Source organism: Osmia bicornis, chromosome 4 (genome assembly GCF_907164935.1).
Source record: "Osmia bicornis bicornis chromosome 4, iOsmBic2.1, whole genome shotgun sequence".
Classification (NCBI taxonomy): domain Eukaryota; kingdom Metazoa; phylum Arthropoda; class Insecta; order Hymenoptera; family Megachilidae; genus Osmia; species Osmia bicornis.
The window spans coordinates 5,221,308-5,242,942 of NC_060219.1; the positions used below are offsets into that span (position 1 = coordinate 5,221,308).

Here is a 21,635-nt window from a genome sequence, read left to right on the forward strand (position 1 = left end):
TTATATGACGGTGCATAGGACTATAATGTACATAAAATGATAGTAATATATAAAACTATAGTAATTTCCAACTTCTCGCACACCCACACTTTTGATAACCGAACCCGACTCGACTCGACCCGATATTTTCTATACTACTATAGTATCACATCTATAACAAATACCGCTAGATATTCGAAGAAGAAAGAAGAGATGGTAAATAACAGAACGCCTAAAGTATCAAAGCGATAGATAAACAGATCGCTGACTACAAGGTTAGAAACGTATTGTTTCTGCAATCAAAGCAAGACGTTTTACGAGCGACCTGCACGGCTCACGGATCTCTTTCCGTTTTAATTAAGATAAAGGCAATAACTCGTGCTGCTGCTACGAGACTGGCTCGGCGACAGTGGCCGGATTGTACGTAATATCGTTCTTCCGGTTAATCGGCAATTTACCGTTCACTTAAATTAAGATTTCCGTACACTACCGGTACCCTTATTAATTCTTTATTTTAACCATCGTGCTTCTGTAACTACCATCGCATTTACACCGGTATAGATCAAACGAAGGCAAAAAAGAAGGAAAGAATCTTAGCCCAGTCCGTAATGGCTGCTTGATTTCTATCTAAATTCGTACGGGCACGAAAACTTGGTTACACCGGCTCTCTCCCACTGCTTCGCCCGAGGAAACGTTTTCTCTTTATTAACCACGCGACCTGTAGAATTTTCACGTACTCCAAGAGTAGTTTTCATCGCTGATAGAACTTTCAATCACGGCTTAACGGCTGGATGAAAATTTTTTACGAGTTGCGTGGAAACACGTTCAACGAATAACCAGGGCGTATTAATTCGTTTTACTGTTCGTCGCTCGTTTACTATGCGACGAGTATTGAACACTCTTTTTTTTAACTTTCATTACTGAATATGAAATATCTTTCGTTCTTTTTATTTTCATCGAGATATTAGCACTTAGAAGAACAGGTGGTACGTTACGTTTTGACTTTGATTAATCGATGCATCGATTAATTAATTTATTTTATTGATCATTTGATTTTACGTAAATTCGCACTTTGAAAGTTATTTTACTTTCCTCCCACCCAGTTGTGCACGCTTTTCCTAGTGGAGAAAGGTTAAACGAGACATTATTGACCCGAGAAATTGTTGTTTGCTCATTCATCTTGTTGTATCCCGAGGGCTAAGAGGTTCGATAGTCTCGAACAGCCCTTTTTCCTTGTTCTTTACCCGGGGTAGCTCTTGATCGTGTACCGATCGTTCTTTCCACCGGCGACGGACGAGCTTGATCTCGTCATTGGTCAACGAGACGATCTATCAACGTTTGTGCCAGAACAAGAACCGCTACAAAACATCAGCTAGTCACGAAAGATTTTGCATCGGTGTTTCGAAATATCGTACACGTACCTTGCTACCAAGTCATCAATCTTTTTACTCTAAATGCGTTTCGGTCAGACATTCTCGTAGTCGAGATGAGTCGCGATACTTGAAAGATGAGTTGCTTTAATTCACAGATGTCATGCTGTCGTTATTCGTTGAATCATTCTCTTTGATTTTCTTCAAAGAGTTTTTGACAATGTTATTCTTTCGAGGTAATTTATTTACTTGTTTAATTACGGAAAAGGAAAAGGGAAAAGAATGAGCAGGAACGTGCTCGCATTATAAATGTATTTGAAACTTCTTTTAAAAGAAAACAATTGTCGAGTTGAAACAAAAAACGTTCGAAATGATTTAGACACCGAGGTAATACGATTATTGGCTGATGGCAGGAAATGAAAAGTCTACAAACTTTTTCAATATGTGAATGCTTGTCGACCTACTTATTTTCTGAATGAAAGTTTTTTACCCTGACAAAGCGTATGGGTATAATACAGTTGTCGGTTTTAATCCGCAGAATAAGCAATTATTAAAAAAAAAAAAAAAACGCCCCTGTATAGTCCTTACGTTCCTTTCAATAATACAATTTCAATTGAACGAAATTTATTAAAGAGCTCGCATGATAGATAAATTTTGTCGCTTGTTCTCGATTCATTAAACAGAAATTTATAATTATATTTTAAATGATATACACTCTACTCTGTACTCGTATCCGAATTCTGGCATGATCAAAATGTTATTTTTCCAAGAGAAAATAAAAAAGAAAAGGTGACGGGCTGAAGAGTTTCTCGGTGTGATAGGTTTCGAAAGAATCGTCGTCGCGACTTTTATATCCCGTGTCCTCGGCACTTTGAAAAATGAAACTCAAAGTATTCTCGAAATTTATGTACTTGTAGCTTGTAGTCCGGATAAAAGTTGAACTAAAATGTACAGCCCTGGAACTTCTCCCTTGTGGATATGAAGCATCCAAAAAGTTTCGGTACGTTTTCGATAAATACGGAAAGTTATGCAACATTTCGTAAAGGAACGAAGAAAAGTAGGGAAAAAGCAAAAGAATCGAGCAAATATCGGCATACGTTGCTTTTTTTCAGCCTAACATCGCGACCATAGAAATAAGACTGTATACTTTTACACCGTTTGCTTGTACGAAAGGAATCAAGGTTGATAGATAGTTTCGTTGACCGACAACGAAGCGAAGCTCGTCCGTCGTACGCGAGAAGAATGATCGGTGCACCGTCACGGGAGACAGTGGCAAAGGGGGATGGATAAAAGAAGAAGAAGAAGAAAGAAGGAAGCATAAAGGACTAGGCGAGGTTAACGGAAAGACGGCCAGTTGGGTACCTGCCTATTATTCACGCGTCAGATAGGTGGCGGAGGGAAGGGAGGGTTGATCTAGCTCGATCTAGAAGAGGCCGAAGTGAGGCCAGACTTAGGAAGGTAGGTTAGGGGTTCGTGGCGAATTCTTATAAATCAAAACAGACACGCTATCCCGTCTCATAGGGTGTTTCCACCCTTTCCTGCCCCTGGCACCTATGCCTTCTTACCTCTTCACCTCGTGCTAGAGGCTATGGAACAAAGGAAAGATGCCAGGGTGAGCAACGAGGCGTATCGAAGAATCGAAGAGGAAACGGTGGATAGGTCGAATGAAACCCACCATGGCTGTATTATTGCGCTTGCCAAAGAATCGACGGGTTAATCGGTTCAACGTTAACTACAATTCATCCCGAGAAAATGTATCACTCCCGTGGGAAGTGACGCTTTTCAAAATTTTCTTATAATAATATAAAGTTAATACAATGGTACCTCGGTATACGACCTTAATTCGTTCCTGATGTTTGGACTTATCACCGAATAGAACGTATACCAAACTAACCTTTCCCTTACTTGTATGATCAGTCAGTTGATAATATATCAACTCTAAATATAATTGATTATCAATTTAATTTTTCCTCTGAGATAATTATTTAAAACTGACGCAAAATTCACAGAAAAAATGTATGTCGTATACCGACCAGAAGTCGTGTACCGAGCAAAATTTGTCACGTCCGAACAGGACGTATTCCGAATTGGACGTGTTCCAAAACAGACGTATACCAAGGTACTACTGTATACAGTTCCTTTTGCCGACTAAAATATTTTAATTAACATTTAACTAATATTCTAGCATCGCTACGCCATATGAAACAAAACGAGTCTCGCTCTTTATCGAAATAATCACACTTCCTTCCTATGATAATCAGAACGACACGATAATAGCCTTGAGAAAGCAGCTGGTCGAAAGCATACGTCAACAATCACGTTTTCAACGAGAGCAACGCGTTTGTAATAAAGTGAAAATAAAAGTGAAAAAGAAGAAAACTTACGGGGGTTCTGGACGTGCACAGGAGACGGAGGGTTGGTTCGCGTGACGACAACCGGAGGAGGCATCTTGGCGTGCAAAGCGGCCAGGCAGGAGTTCGCCACGTCGTAAATGAGATAGGCACTGTAGTATCGTCCCGCACTGCCCATTTTCAATTTATTCTTACCCGGTACCACCGCCATTTTCACGTCCACACGTGTACCGATCTATCCAACGTTCACCAAACACTCTTCTTGCCGGAGGATAATCCACACTGATCAATCAACTTGACCCCCATACAAGCCACAGTCATCGTGAACGAAATTTTAGCTGTACAAGAGGAGATATAAGCGGTTCATCGTTTCCCGTTTCGTCGTAAACACTGCGGACACGAGTGTAATACTGTGCGTCCTTTCGAGCACTGATCGAGCCAAATGTAGGGTATCAAGGCTTCGGCAATAACTACCTGTTTGCGATGTTATGATTATTGAAATCGAAGGTCGGATACTGTTACGTGAAAATCGATTCGAATTACTATGAAACGCTGCTTTCTGATTGACATCGATTCTGTGTGCGTGATATCGTATTATTACTTGGATTAGTACGCATTTATTTATATTTGTCTTTTAGAGAAAAATTATTTAATTGGCGCGTTGATTGCTACGCTGAAGATAAATATGGCACAGTTTCGGAAAAATTATTAGGTCATCTGGAAAATTCTGAACGGAAAAGGCTGTCGAGTTTAAATTTTGCAATTTAATTACTCCCGTGCAAAATTGATATAATTAATACTACTAAGAATCTGTCTTTAGTTCTTGCTAAAATTTTTTTTCTTGCAGATTATGTATTGGAATATTTATCCCAGCGATTAATCCTTTTACAACGTTAGATTTGCATCCATCAGAAGGATAATTATTGTTATTAGTCAATTTTCAATAACGCCGATAATATCCTGCATTACGTCTTTCAAGAGTACCGATATCAGGAGAGTTCGATCGAGGAACACAATTCATTCGAAGAATAAAAGCACGCTTTAGTCGAAACTTTTGCAATGGAGACATAAAAATCGAAGACACTGTAAAATAGCGGATTTTCATCATTCACCTCAACTTCTAACAATTTTACCAAGAATTTCCAGCAACAAATATCTTCAAAGAAGCTCGTTAAACATAAATCCTAGTTTGGAAAAATTGATTCTCTTGTGACGTTTCTATACAAAATATTTTAATTGGGGGAAAAATAAATACAAAAATATACGAACTTCTTGAACATTATTATGATCGCGTACCATATTAGGCAATCGGTGTATTGAATAAATTTCCAATCATTTAAAAGATTCAACTTTTAAATATTTATCGAGCAATACACACTTGGGAACGAATAAAGCAACCGGGGAATCTTTGTTTCAGACACTGATCCATAAACTAGTCTGTGACACTGAAAACGAGCCAGACTTGGCGCCGGTGCTCGGTAACAATAACGAAAATCACTGGAATCAATTATCCCGGGGCCCAAAACGAATATATGACGTCGTTGTTTCACGGTGACGAGACGCCAGCCACTGATTTCGATAGTGTTTCTCGGACACCGATCCGCGATATACGGCGACGACCAGTGGGTTGGCCAGTCGAACGGAAACGGTGCGGTTCCGCGAACCGGAAGCCTGGACCGGAAACGTCACGAGTCAACGGGCGCCTCTCTGATTGCATGCCGCAAACTCGGATAGATAAAAACGATCGTCGTACGTGGTCTCCATTTGATTACGTCGTCGTTGTTCTACGCTACCATGATCATTTTTAGGCTTTCCTACTATAAACGGTTTGCACAGTTTAAGAAAATGAACTTACGAACTTTCGAGTACATCGACCTTTTCTTTCCAAAAGCTTTCTGCACGATTGTGGTTGAATTTCGATGGTCTTCTTAAAATTGTGGCAATCTTGTTCTTTCGCTTTATTATCTCATTCGTGATTCAAGAGAAAAGTTTTTTAATAGAAAATTCGTGTTATAAATTAAGTGAAAATGATATTATTGAAAATATAGACAAATGAAATTGTATTAAAAAAATAAAAAAACAACATTCCTGTCACCACATTTTTAACCATTTGAAAATGTTTAAATAATTTTATTCTACAAAATGTTAATAGGAAAATGTAAAAAATTTTCATGCATCAGATACCTATTGGTTGCAAGAGACGTAACTCTAAATTACATGGAGAAAAAATGCATTAGTCGGGCTAAAACGAATTTCTACAGAAATTTTTTATTTTACTGCCATCAGTCTTGATCGCATTTCCAGTAATTGACAGTCCAGTGTCCGGCTACGTTTCACACTGTGTTTCCACCTGTACGTTCTACGTTCAACGTCTATATTATCGATCATTACCGACAGAAATCATCACAGTGAGAAACAATGAATGTCACGCGGTCATGCTCCAACTATTGACGCATATAATTATCACCGGAATCGATTACATGCCATTTTGAGCCACGAACGTCGCAAACCGTGAAAGGAGCGTGAATTCAACTCTACGTGTCATCAAAAATGCAATAAGTCAAACAAAATTATCACGATCATGCTCTTCGTTACTTCAATTAATTTATTACAAAATAAAATGTGTACTGTTATTTACTTGAAAAAAAGGATATTGTTAATAAAATAGGTACACCAATATATAGGGTCATATTAAAAACATCGTATCCGTGAGAATGGTTAACGTACCGTAAGAGAGCGTATCGAAAGAAATTCACAAAGAAAAGTACAATACTTTCACGTTGAAACGCGGCGTTACAAAAACTATCCGTCGAACGAAGATTAATATTCGAGCGTCGAGCAAGGAAAAAAGAAACATGAAGAAGATTCGACGACTTTTATTTACACTGCAAACACAATCGAATTGTAACCACAAACCACAAGCAGTCTGATTATTACACGTATACCACTAGCCAAAAGATTGTGTACACATATTAGTAAGAAACAATGGCAGAAGACTAACAGGAAAAATGTTTAATTAAATAATAATGTTTTTAACGTCTTCTAGAATAATTACACTGTGGATGTGTCTGTAATTACTGCAATTGAAAGGTACCTATACACTTTTGTAATAATAAAGCGTCAGAAAAACATGCAAAGATTATCATATTTTTTACTTATTACCTTAATAAGTAAAAAGTAGTGGATTTTAATAATTATGTGCCGTTACAGTTTTGAAATTCATTAAATAAAAAAAAAATAAAAATTATGTCTTTTAATTAATAAGAATTGTCAGTCACACGTTTCCATGAAAATTTCAAGTTATCTTAAACAAAATGTTGAAATGTTATCTTCGTTGCATTAAGAATGTATCTGCACTTTGTAATTAAGTCTAATCTATGCACCGTTATCGACGAACAGCTATTAACGAAGTGAAACGAACGCGACGAATCACACGATTGTTGAACTCGACGCAAGAAATGACACCGAGCAGAATAATTCTAATTTATTGTCTCAATGGTGCACAATTCACAATGAATAATTATTCGAATGCGAGCAAACAAAGTAAATTGAATCCACAGAGGCAAAGTTAAATGTCAGGTGAACAAATAAAGGTAATAACATGAATTTTGGTGGACGTCATATGAGTAGACTGTGAATAAAAATTTGCTGAATCCTCTGAATTTTGACGAATATACCGAATAATTTTGAATATATAGGGTGTCTAAAAAAGAAAAGAACAGTGTTATTATAGAGGGAATGTTTAGAGAAGGGGTTAGGGACTTAAAGGGTAGACAGTGTTTGTAAAATAGAAGAAAAAACTTTTTAATTTTGATATTTAAAAATTCAAATTTATCTTTTATAATTTTTCCAAAAAATAAAAATTCTCCTATTTTTCATCCTTACCATTTAATTTAATGAGTGTTAAAGTACATCCAAAGTATAACAACGAACACTATAAAAATGAACAGATTATACACAGTGCAAATAAAATATTAAAAATATGAAAATAAAATTCAGAATCAGCCTAAAATAGTGAATTTTAAAAACTCGACACGTGCAGCGACGCAACGACGCGACGGTTTGTTAACAAGAACCGTAGGAAGGTAGGCAATACTATCAGTGAAATCGATCAACTATCAACACGAATCGCGAAGGTTACACAATGGTCAGTGGATACACGTGTATAGTGTACACGTCACGACGAACGAAGACGATCGAACGTGAATTGGTCGAACATCGTAGGCGGTGCTCAAGCGGTCGGAGTTGCACTGAAAAAGCACTCGGACACCTAGCTTAAGGTACCACCCACAAACACATTATCATACCCAGTTATAAAACATGCTAGAGTGGTGGTATAGGCATATACACAGGTGCGTGCACCGTGGCTAACAAACTGGATGAACATTTATCTACACGACTGCGTTTCACAATGCAAATATAACGCTGAGTATAATACTCCAATTGCTTTCCTTTAAATTGTAGTAGAATAAAAAATCATTGCAAAATTTATGCTATATCATTGTATAATTACTGTAAATCTTGCTAATTGTGATACTGACCTTTCTCAGACCGTATTCTATATAAATAATAAATAAATAAATGAATCTGGGTGAAATGAAAGGGTATATAAAAGTCCAATGTCTACTTTTAACCCTTTTCCTACAAATGGCATATACATATATACGTTCTGAAAACCACCCTGATAAGAATATTTTTAAGAAATATTAATAAATAATTAATTTACAAAATTTCAACAACCAAGTTTAAATGGGATTATTATTCCGTATTCGATGCATGATTTTCGACTGAAGTGCACCGTTGATATGCAAATGATATGAAATAAATATTATAATATGAAAGATACACGTCGCATTCCAATGTTTCTTCTTCGAAGGTCTCGCTGTTCGTATAGCGGGGAAATTAATTTGGGAAACGCTGACGCAGAGACAAGTATCGTATCGCCGGGTGAGAAAGCCGGTTAGCTCGGTTACGAAGCGACGCGACTCGACGACAATGGACGCGCGACAGGAAGGCGGCCGTATCAAATGCTTCACCGTCGACACAATACCACGTACACAAGCGTACACAAGTGTACACAAGCGTGCACAGCTGTGCCCGCGAACGTGAGCTCGACCAACGGCGTGCGGTGCACCTTGTCATTTCCGTCGCGAAACATTCGACCACGTTACAACGCTAATATCGCGACCGAGGGTGAGAGGTGAATATTTAATTTCATCCTATTGCTTCTTGATTACTTCTTTCCTCTACTATTATAAATCCATATTTAGGAATCAACATTTTTGTTAGGGGTGCGATGGGGACAGCATAAGGGTGTAATAGATTACTATTACGATTTACACAAATTATTTTTTATAAGATACTGAGAAAAACCATTAGGGGATGAAGAAAGTATATTAATGTTATATGATCCAATGATAAGCAATGGACATCATAAGTGGTGTTGAATCGATCTGAACATAAATTAATGCAAAGTGTACTATAATCATGTACATAGAACAAAGGATGCATCGATCGCTATTAGCATCAAGTCATTCGATCAAATCATAACACTAATGTTCCAAACAGAGCGTGCACCACGGTTGAATATTTAATTCGCATCGCAGTTACGTTTCAATCGGGAAATGAGAGGCTACTCTTGCGAAAAGAAGAGTTAATTAACGCGCATGTTTTGTTAATGACTCTTTCGCTTTGTACGATCTATTAACTTTGCAAGAATGCTGCGTTGGAAAACATCGTTAAAATCGTGAATACAAATTCGACAATTTGCTTATAAATGATACTTTAATGTGATTCATGTAAATTAGCTATTAATTTGTAACAAACCTCTACCTCTACACTTAAACATTAACCTTCGTTCAAAACGTAAACTTTAACACTATATTTAATGTTTCAAATAATATTTTCTTATTTTTCTTTAGTATTGTTTGAATAAATCTTTTTCTTGATAAAACGCTTTCACGTATCTTTGGTAATTAAGTAATTGGTAATTAACTCATATTTCTAGTTAATTATGTTATGAACGGTGGAGTCAGGTTAACCTTGACCTTAATTAAATTTTCCTAAAATTAAATAAAATTGAACCTCGCTGTTTCAACGATTCGTAGCCCGAAAGTTAAGAATTTGGCAATTCTTCTCGCATTTACCTAAAATATGATAAGCGTCTTTCTTCGAGCGACAGTGTAAATTCGGAAGTATCGGTGGAAATTAGTCCGATAAAGGGGCAGAAAAGTAAACGAACGGATGGATAAAATAACGAATTATGCAAATGAATTCGAATTCCATTAAGGAAGTTAAATCTATTCTTCAAACTTCTTCATAAACTTTTTCAAAGAGTCTCCTCCCACGAACACGTTGAATAGTAACCATAGAAAATTGGGTGGTAAACTTGCCCCCCATTTTCCACGGGAATATTTCACGTTGCCATCAAAGGATTAATTGAAAATGGAGATGACACTGTCGCCGCTTGAAAATTACTGGGAATGTGAATTAACGGAATGGCAGGGATAAACGTATGTGAGTAAACGAACCAACGTGCCAGGGACATTGTTGTACTATCGCGAAATAGTCGTCCACGTTACACGGCTTGATTTTGCAAATGTAACCACAAAACCAAACTTACAATTTTGCGTAAATCAGCAAGTTAAATAATTTACTTGCGAATGTAAACTACAGTTCCTCTGGAGTGGTCGCTCTTTCGAGGGACCCGCTTTTATCTTTTGTTCTATTACAAAACCATTATGGGAAGATAAAGAGTAACCAGGAAACAGGAAATAATGCTTTCGTTTATTGTTTTCAACCAGCAGTTTTTATTGTAAATAGTGGAATTATGTTTGCTTTGTTAAATGATCCTTTTTTGTCTATTGTGCCTCGGTAGAGTAGCAGGAAATTTAATTTTCAAATGATGTGACAATTTAGAAAATTAAAATTAAAATATACTGACCTAGGGCACACCAATTAGATAGTACTGAAATTATATTTTTTTTCTGATCTAAAAAATTTCTACTATTCATATTCTGGAGGTTGGAACAAAAATTCATATTTTCATTAGTGAACTCGTCAAATAGCAAAAAAAAGTTTGCCAATAGTGCAGGCTGTTACGTGTGGAGGGACGACAATCAGGATATCTAATTTTCGATGGTGAAATGTTTTACGCGGTCATCAGAGAATTAATTGAAAATGGAAATGTCGCCGGCAGCGTTCTGCAATTGCGAGAACCACCGTGGATGGACACCAACGGTAGGTGTGAATGCATGAAAGAGCAAACGGGAATAATAGCCATTGCATTGCAAAACAACTGGACACGTTGCACCTTTCGTATACCCGTTATACATTCGCTAATTAGTTTATACGGCGCTATTATTATTTGAAAGCATCGCGTCAAGTGTTCCTGACCGCGAACAAATAATCGTTGTTGTATCCTCTTTTATTCTTGTTCGGTCCGATTGTATTGATGATAGATAGGTACGTGGTTCGTTTTTAAGATGAAGAGATGAAGAGAAAATGCCAAAATATTTCATATTTATCTTAATCTTTAAGGGAAGAAGAAGATTTCAATTCAATCTTTATTCAAACTAGTTAGTAGTGTGTTTAAGAAAGTAAGAAATTTGTTTCTTAAAACACTGGTTAATGTTTTAAACTGCTGCTACTCATTTACATGGTCCATAGAGGATTCCGGTGATAAAACAATCTTTAATATCCGTTATCCGAGCACGGTATCAGTTCAGAATCTCCGAACTTTCAGAATCACTTCCGTTATGGTGCACTTAATTGCCAAATAATCGTTGGAAGGACCATGAAGCAGCAGATTAACGGCGTTGATACGTTCATTTATTTTCAGAAGGAAGGAAAGTATGGTGTAATTGTTCAACTTTATTATACTGTTACGTGATACATGTTTATATTTTTCCAAAGGAATTATAGAAATTGAGAAACTTAAAATTATATTTACCATATTTATTGTAATATTTATTCAATTCTAAAATATTAACTTTCGAAAATAATTTTAAAGAATAATATTATAAGTGTTAATAAGAAAAATTAATTATATTCTGTTAATTAATAGCAAAGTTTTTGTTTGATACTATTTTGCAACATTTCCAATGTAAAATCAATCATGCATCACAGTATAAAAGTAGACAAATAAGAAATCTTTTTGAATTTAATTATAATTGTTTGAACCTAGTTAAATATTTCAAGGTTTGTGTGAAGTTCCCAACCCCGTTTTTAGAAAGGATATTGGAATTCAGATTAATCTTCCCAATACCGTCTCAGAGATCTTAAAATAGATGCTTGCAACATAGTAGTTAAAAAGCAATCAAGTATTAACGTACTCGTGTTAATGCATCAAACACGATTATTCCAACCCAATGACTCTAACTATCCTTTGCAGCTTACCACATAGTAGAACATTCTATCTATATATATACGCGTATGTTGCATATAAATACGTCCTTAATATGTAACAATCTCTTTATGTCCTATCAACAACAATTTCAACTAATAAAACAATTAATTTCAAATAAACGAAAACAATTCAACAATTTCTTATATACTATTTCCTTCTCGTTTTTCGAAACAGTTTACGAAGTTCACGTAACTTTAGCTAAACAGAGACATAAATTTATTTCAGAGAGAAAAAGATAAGCGAAAGTTGTTTCAAGCAAATATTTGATCACAGTTATACCAGGGATTCTATTTTATCAAAAGTTGAGATTCCAGTGGTAAAGTTTAAAATTGCATTTAAAGAGCAAATTTCTTTCTTGAATCAAATTTCGCTCTCCATTTTCTTTATGTTTACTACAGAAAACAGATAAGGAAAAAATATCAAATTAAATTTCAAAAAATTCTACATATCTATCATTATTAATTAGAAAGCTAAAACATCTTTTGTACACAAATTTATACATATAGGTACACAAACCTATCGTAACATGGAGTTTCTGAAAATTCACCCCTAATTATAAAGGAAACTAATATAATTTGAATTCACAATTACCCAATTAAGAACTCGAGGAATTAAATTCTTAAACCCGAGTTCATCGGGCCGTTTAAGGTTCCTTTTAGCTTTCTATCCGAACGCCCACGCATCGCTCGGCATTATCACCGGGCTCGTTCGTGTTCAGCATTGTTCACGTTATAATTCTCACGAGCCACGTTGTCTCGCGTGTGTATTTCCTCGAGAAACTTCATCCCCGGACTTTCGCGCGTACACACATTCGCAGAGATATACGTGTATCCGTTGCTCACCACCTACGCGAACACACTCAACAGGTTAGCGAGGGGGGTTACACACAACTTACAACCGTACCATGTACATCTAGGGGCAATTTGTTTTGTGTTCGGGTAACAGGGTCACGCGTTTTCCGAAGGTAAGCGAGGCAATTAAATCGCTAACGAAAAAACTTGTCTCACGAGCGAGTGGGAGCCAGAGTAGCCCTTCACAGGGAAACTCGTTGGCTCTCCACTCCAGTTAAGTGCACACTCGTATACGGCTACCTTCCAACCCGACGAAACAATGAATCTCTTTCGCGTCGATGATCGCCCCGTTCGCGAAAGATTGCCCTCCCTTAACGCGATCTGCAGAAGAATGAATTCAGTGAAACAGAAGGATGCGCGTTACGTAAGCAGCACTGTGTAAGTGATCGGAAAACATTGAAACGAAGCTGCATTCACTCTGAGCCGTTTGAAATATGAAAACGATCGTCGTTAAATCGTAGCAGCTCTCTTTCGCTGTAGGCCATCGTTAAAAATTGAATTAAAGGTATATTTACGGCCGTCTTCGATACCCAATACACTGCCCAAATCTCTGCACACAGAAGCATATAGAATACAACTCCTTTTTCAGGCTACTATTAATTTAAGAAGAAACGTAGATGTTAGATTCTTCCTAAGTGTTAGAGGCAAACGGTGGCAGGTTTTCATCCCTTGCTTTTAATCAAAGGAATCCTACGTTGCAGCCAATCGTACGAAATTATGGAAAGTAGACACCAAACTCTGGTCAGAGCGGAATTATAGAGGTGTGAATTCGCGCTCGGAACGCGGCTGTTTCCAGAAATTACGCAGAGGACGCGGAAGTGGCATTACGGTGGATTCGGGATTTGAAAATTTTGATCGATGATGATAACGAGGAGAACGCGGAGTTTCTCGAATCGAGTCAGCGGGGACGATAAAAAGCATCGGTTACAGATTGCGAAGAGCCACGAGAATGGAATGGCTTGGCCGAAGGAGAGACCGACCGAGGGGTTAAAGGTGAAGGGAGGAAGAGATGGAAGAAGAGCGAGTTCGTATTAAGGGTAATGGGCATTATCTCCATCGATCCTGGCTTACTATCCTACCACCACCCGACTCCCACCTCGCCCATCACCCGCTATTCCAGTGCTGCTGGATAGCTGGATGGTACGTTCGAGTTGGTCACGGACAAAAACGCATGGGTATTCATCCGTCTATAGTGAACGGCGGATCGTAAAATGCGGGTAGCTCGACTGAAAGATATCGCGTACTGCAACTCTCTTATTTTCATCGAAAAACATAATTACCCCGTGAAATCGGTGCATTTGTTAATGTCCCGTTTCGTTTTTCCATCTTGCTGATCGAAGAAGAGACCGCAGTCATCTTTTTTAATCTCGTTGCTATTGCTTTTCCTGATATTTAGGGTATCGATTATTTAAAGCACGCTGATATTGCTGATCAATTATTAATTAAAAAGCGGACATCAGTTCTCCATTAGTATATACAGTGGCATCCAAAAATATGGAAGCACCTTATTAAAAATTACATCCCACGATAAAAATCACAATTTCTTTTTAAATTTGTTATTGTTAAAGATTTCTAGTTTCATCATTTCCATTAGTATCCTTTGGAAAAGAATAGTGGCGCGGTAAATAATGTACGCAGGCTGGGAATGGAATCGCGAATAACCAAGGGAGGAAAGTTTTAAATGAAAACGTCACTTACAACGCGTCGATCCGCGACTTTTCTATTCCCAAGTAAAAAGTAAATTCTTATTTTCGTGAGACGCGTTGAGCTCCGACGATCCGAGTAAATCCAGCATGCTCCTCCCGTCCGAATCATCGATCCGTAACGTCCAATCGGTACCAGCTGAATCGAACGAGGAAAGAGTAACGAATACGTTCTTTCACTTGGGCTAATCGTGGGTCAGTAATTGTACTTGCTATTGGTTTTCACCGTAGTTGCTGAATAATCAGTGTAAATTAGGCCGGTGAAGTTTCAAAAGTAACTTTCTTATCAATATCCCCTTTATACAAGAACCATGTGAAAATGTTCACTTTTTAAGCTGTTCAGCTAAGTTCGTTTTCTAAATGTGCCATTTAAAAACGACGAAATTTGGAACAATTGCCACTCGAGTGTATAACAATAGATAAAGCAATAGTATATAGCACTGGAGCGTTCGGTTCTTTACGACAATTTCACCTTTCTTTCATTATTGCCGATCACTCGTGCGTGGTGCGTTAAATGGAAAGAGGGTGACGGTGACTAATTGTCGCAAAGGCGATCACGATATGTCTTTCCTCGTAAATCTGATTGGCTTCGCTTACTGACCTCGCTCGTAATCTTCTCGATTCGATCGCTTCCTGTTACATGTATACGATACCTTCGCAAGTGTCCGAATACTATTTCATTATTCGAAATATATTTCTCGTCATATCAAATTCGAAAACTAAAGTTCTGTACTAATTTCGTAAAACATTCAAAAGTCATTTTACAGGTGAAATAAAAGATTCTATTTTATTCTTAATCTTATCCTATCGAAATTTGCAAGAGAAATCAACTTTTGTAACAATTCTTTCCATAGTTAAATAGAAAATTCAAAAATACATAAAACGCTAAGTTGCAATTTTGTAATACAATTAAATCATTGTATCACAAGAGAGTTTACTTGATAAGCAGAAACTTAGCCTAAGTATTCAGCACCTATTATTACCTGAGTGAGTGTCATTATCGCTTTAATGTCATTCTATTTCTTACTCGAAGGGATATTTAAAAGTGTGTAGTGTATCTAACGGCATAATAAGCCAAGAAAAAGTATGTCGATCCATAATCCACAGATGTGAACACTATATTCGAATGAAACTGGAACACGTGGAGTACCTCTTGTAAAAGTGAAACTAAACTTTTACACTTTACACCGAAGATATTAATGCTCTAACACCTATAAACTTGATAGACCTATAGGCTTATCAGAATTTACTCTGTGTTATTTAGGTTCGAACACTGTTCTTTTTCCCCCAAAGAATCGATGTTAGAAACAATGAAGGTGGGGTGTTGAAAAAAGGGACAAAAAAAAGGGGAGAAAAAGGGTATAGTGAAATGGGCAGATTATTGCAGCAGTTCCCACGGACACAGGACCGAAACGATCTAGCACCCTCTCAGGGCCGATGTAATAAATACGGAAAGAAAGTTTCCTCGTTAACCTATCGAGGATTCGACAGATCGTGGTCGCCGTTTATGTTGAATACGTAGATCAGATAAAAACAATCTATTCCAAAGTGAACGGACAAAAAATCTTCGTTCGTATTCAGCACGCGTTGTTAAAGATGTAAGGGCGACTTTCACTTTGAAATTCACCCCTGTTAAATCTCAGTAACGATAGGTATTCCAGATTAATTTCTAACTGCACACCTTTACATGGCAAATTGTTCGTTTTCCAATATCGTTCGATATTGTCTTTCGAATGGGTATTTTTTGTCTTGTTTAAAAATGTCGAGTCAAAACAGAGTCGGGTCACGATTGACCCGGCTGCTGGTATTCGTGGAAAAATTCATTTGCGAATTTTTCTCGTTGCCTGGATGTACTACAACGTGATTGAAAGTGGTGTTTTGTGTAATACCAATCTCGAAACGTAGAACTCTTCCATCCCATCCTTTTTCAGCCTCTTTTCTTCCCGCGCCACCCTCTTCCCGTGTTCTCCATCTATCTTCGTTCGTCGAGCGTAATTCAATTCTCCGAGCGGAGTGGAACCATCAAAATATTAGCATATTGATCAACCTACCTCTAAGCCCGCCACTCTTAAATCCACAAGCGTGAAACGCACTTAATGCGAGCAACCACTTTGCCCGTTGCTACAACGAATTCGCTATCTGCCGCTTTTTATGGATCGTCTTATATTTTTTCGATACCCTGCCTCGAGAAGGATACAAGTTTCTTTAAGAAGACCGTTACGTTAATAAGCCGTGGATCCTGAAGAAATGATCGAACTTTAACGCGATAAAGGTGTACAAACTTGACGAGGATGCGATCTATCGTCTGCTACCTTCACTTATCCGTTAATAAGGTGACTAATGCGAAAGGTCGATGAAACTTTTGCGTTAAAGTATTAACGACGCAGCCGAAAGGGAAATAATTGGTTCGAGATGCATCCTATTGCTTCTTATTGATTGCTATAACACTTTAACAGCTATAATACGTTTATACAAGTTTTGAATAAACTTTTCATCAATTTCTTGAGAAGTTTCCTGTTTTTAATAAACGAACGAATGAAATGCTCTCAATTACGGTTTGTCTTTGAATAATACAAAGAATATCGGTTATAACGAAGAGTAATAAGAGTGACACGTGGACGTGCCTAATGACCGCAAATTTTCACCCAGGGGCAACGTGCTTGAAAAGAGGAACCTATACCGGTGCTTGTCTCTTCAAACAACCCTCGTACGACACGCGACGATCTGATTAAGTTGAATTTCACGCTAGAAATGATTTTCGAGTCCATAATAGAACTTGTTCTATGTATAAAAAAATACTGCTGGAAAGTCTGAAAATACTGTAGACGTTCAAATTTCATCATGGCATTCTCATTTTACGATGTATCCCAATCCCAATACATTGTTTAAAAAGTAAAACAACCTCGAAGAGATTCTTTAAAAAATTGTTTGACTTCTGTTTTACCAACTACGCGAAGAGCGTTATTTTTCTTCACCAAGTACGTAAAAAATGCTGGCATTTCAGGAAGCTTCGCTCGCAGCACTCAGGCCAGCACTTCGACGATCATTTGGTGGTCATTCATTTGATGGATTAGAATATAGGACCCGAACGTTTTCCGCTGAGTAAGCGATTCATCCTTTCTCTGAAAGCGTGCAGCTCGCAAGAAGCTTCCATTATCTCGTATCGAGGCGAACGAGAAACTCGCGGGAGCCACATACACAGCGGACAAACCAAGACACCTTCATCCTCGTGAAGAAAGAAATCCTTTCGCAGTCCGGTGTCGATCGTGTCGAAACGAGTAGACATTGTTTCTCACCGAATCATCTTTCACGTCCTTCCACTCCTCTCCTGATGCCAAAAATCCTAGATTTATCCTTAGACGAAAACCGGGTCAGATTTTGCTCCAACAGTCGCGCGGCAGCCGGCCAACTTGCACGCAAGATCCACGTGTAATCCACGAGACCTCCACCGTTAAGGCGGATACAGAGACATTCGAGTAGGGATTCCTTGCGACGTCCACTTCCGTGGCGCTTTCGTTCTTTCGATGTATCTTGGCGTCGTCGGCTCAGCCGTCCCTATATCCTGCCACCGAACCAGTATTCTTAGGTAACCGAAGAGTATTTCTCTGTAAGCGAACGAATATCTTTGTACGCGACAATATCTGATCCCTATAGCGTCCTCGCCATTTCCTTTTCGAATGTCCTGTTATATTCGAACAGAGGAACGTATGTAAGTACGTACATACGGCGCTGCTTCTAACAGTTTTTACCAGAGAAAACTGGTGCCTAAGTATCGACCGTGGAGTCATTCTCAGCCAAAACAATACCATCTTATGGGTTGGTGACTTTCTGTTCTCTCTATGTTTGCCTGACAATGGGCTAGTGACGTCGATTTCTAGCTAGCATAGATGGGATACGAGTCGACAGTCGTTCGGTCCTTTGGGTTTACCTTATGGCACCCCTATACGACTGACCGGCTGCGACGCTAGCGCCGTCAAACTATACCCTTTTCGTCCCCATTCAAGTTTACTTTGGCGCAGCGAATTTCCAAGTACCGTTTTACGAGTTTTCCTTGCCACTGGGAATAGACGGATCAGTCGTTACGCTGCCGGGGTAAATGTTGTTCACGAAGTGACTGATTTCTCTCTGGTTATACGGCACACGTTCGCCTATCTCCACGGAACCTGTAGGGATAATCAACTTTGCAACGGGATTACAATTCGTTTGCGACCGCTACTCGAAACCAGGATATAATACTTTGAAGCTTCGAACTGCGGATGCATGGGTCATTCCAGAACCGGACTAAAATCCGTCATACATAGTTATAGTAGAAAAAGACATCCGACGGCCGAATTATCGAGCGGCTACTGTAGTTGCAATGTAATACTCGTTTAGGGTGCATTTGTAACAAGTGTTATAATAATTATAAGAAAAGGAAATTTTTAAAGAATTTAATCCTAGAATAGCAGAGAATAAAATTTTCTAAAATTTAGAAAATTAAATAAGAGTTCAAAATTAAGTTTAATCCATTCACTATTGGACCATATTTAACCCGGCACCCTCTGTGTCTATTGCACCATTCCCTTTCCGAGTGTTAATTAAACGCAACTTGATTTCACTGTTTTAACAACAGCTCAGTATCAATTTTTTTTTCCCATGCAATTGCCTTATTGAATTCTTGCATTTCCTGCCGTGTATTGTTTACCTGAGTTTTATTTTTCACTGCGATACAGCCTGCTCGTATTTACATGGGTCTGTTTGCTATCGTTATAACGGAATTCTATATGAATAAACGTTCGAAAATGCTTGTTCCATGTTTCTGTTTGTTTTTGATATGTCAGAGGGTAACGTTGCACTTGTTTCGTACTTTAAATTCTATTTATGAAGAAATTTCATACGTGTATGAGTAATTGTAATTAGATTTGTTGTGACTCGTATGAAGTAATTGAATTGATTATTAGAATTTGTTTCTCTTTAGAAGAGAGTAAAGTGGAGCACCTGTAACGGATTTTCATCAATTTTCATTTGAATGACGTGTTTTATTTTTAGCTTTGAAATTGGAATACTATTCCAATCGAGAGATCACGATTTACGGAAAGAATTTTTTCATTATAAAATATAAATGTTTGTTAAAATATCAACAATGGATTTTTGTTTCCTGTAAATGAATGAAAAATAGCAGTGTAATAATCTCGCTAGATTCTATATTTTTTTTTGCTGTGTACTGATATTGACAGTCTCTGGTGGCTATAGTACAGTAGGATATAGCTGTTATATTTTTAGATATTATATTATCGTGATTAATACAAGGTTGCTCTTTCTCTCTCTATCTGATCGATGCAGTAGTTTTTCAACACCTATTAGAGTTCATTATAATTTATGTCGCATTTCAATCAATATTTAACTATTACTATCCTCTTTCAATTAGTCAATAGAAAAGCGAAATTAAAAATGCTAATATCTATTATCCATAACAGAAGTGTCTAATGCGAGTATTTCTAATCAGACGAATCAAAGAATACCTAACAACAAGAGTAGTGGATCCCAGTGGATATTCATTCACCTTACATATGGGTCAACGATCATTGTTTTTGAAATTTTCAGAATACCAATGTAGATCATCGAACAACGACCACATCGGGTAGCCGCTGATTTAACAACACGTGCATGACAGTGAACACGGTCGGAAAATCAGCCGTTGCGAGGAAGCAGCGAACGAACGAATAGGGGGCAGCAATTTTCCAAGATAGAACAGAAGTCGACAATGGCTGCACTGATGGGAAAGAGGCCGACGACGAAAGCGGAGGCGATGGATGGCTTTAGCTTCGGTTTCCTGACGAGGTTACCGAAGTTTCGTCCACAGATTCAATTTTAGTTGGCGCGCCAGCCCGCGCCACCACCATCCGCGCCGTTGAATGCCACGTAGGTACCTTGCAGAGGGTGGTTACCAACCCCCTCTCACCCCATCCCAAGTCTTTCTATATTCATCCTTCTACCGCTGCCACCTAACCCACACTCCTTGCCGGCCTCTTGCCAACGCGGGTTGCTCCGAGGCCACTTTATTCAGCTCCGTTTAAATTTTCGCGTTTTCCGCGCCTTCAACCTGATTGCGGTTTGTTTCGATCTCAACCGTCCATCGTTCGCGTTAGGTGGATTTATCGACGCGATATTTCAACGAATCGATTGCGAACGATCGTTGGTAGAGATGAAATCGACTACCCTCGAAGAGGATCTTGCAATTAAATTTTTTTAAACGAGAAGGAAATTATATTTTGAAGCTTTTGTAATGTCTGCCAAAAAATTGCTAGCTTTCAAATAGAAATTGGCATACGATGAGAAAGGAATAAATTGAAGAATGTTAGGTATAAGCAAGTACCTATATATCGTTTTATTAGTTTCACGAACGGAAAATGCGTTTCTTATCGGGATAAAATCTTCTAGCAAAATGGTTAGCAAAGCTTAAGAAGTAAGATAAAAAGGAAAATAGTGAACGTAATGCATCGCGCGACACTGTTCGAACGCGTGTATTTATCCACGTACGTGTGATCCAGAGGGTGGCATAACGCAGGGCTGCCAATAGGGCAATCCCTAGCTGTGCACACTTAGCACGTACTAACTGTAGTTACCGTTACATCGCGAGTGTACGTGTCGTGGGAGCATAACAAGGGCGCAAGTCCCGGCATCGTACCACTTCGCCACGTATACTCGTACCTGCGTGGCATGCACGTTAGCCAAGTGGATGCGTGGAATTTATCGAAGACCACCAGACGTCACGGCATTTCGCCCTGTATCGGTCTTAAACGTTAAATCAATTCTGTTTACCTTATATTTAACCTTATCGTCCGAGCAGACGTCGAAACTCGAAGCTTACCGATTTCTGACACCCTCTTTCTTCCTTACAACACACCCCCATCCCACTCCCGCGCCCATTTCTTCTTCCGTTTCCGCACCTGTTCACGTTCGAACGCTTCGAGTACTTATCCTCGCTATTGCAC

The 21,635-nt window shown here is 38.3% G+C and overlaps 1 protein-coding gene across 10 annotated transcripts in view; it reads right to left on the minus strand.

The window, feature by feature from the left end:
• LOC114879544 (nucleolysin TIAR) overlaps nucleotides 1–21,635 on the minus strand; it is a 354,927-nt gene that overhangs the window by 122,631 nt on the left and 210,661 nt on the right. The window contains exons 1-2 of one of the 10 annotated variants that reach the window (XM_029194590.2): nucleotides 7,586–7,920; nucleotides 3,734–4,174 (exon numbers count right to left, since the gene is read on the minus strand). The exons of 7 other annotated variants lie outside the window; for them this stretch is intronic. In XM_029194590.2, the coding sequence (XP_029050423.1) occupies nucleotides 3,734–3,911 (178 nt within the window). In that variant the 5' untranslated portion in view covers nucleotides 3,912–4,174; nucleotides 7,586–7,920. Of the gene's footprint in view, nucleotides 1–3,733; nucleotides 5,802–7,585; nucleotides 7,921–21,635 lie in introns of those variants that run through there. 2 more of the 10 variants (XM_029194599.2, XM_029194580.2) reach the window with 2 other exon arrangements.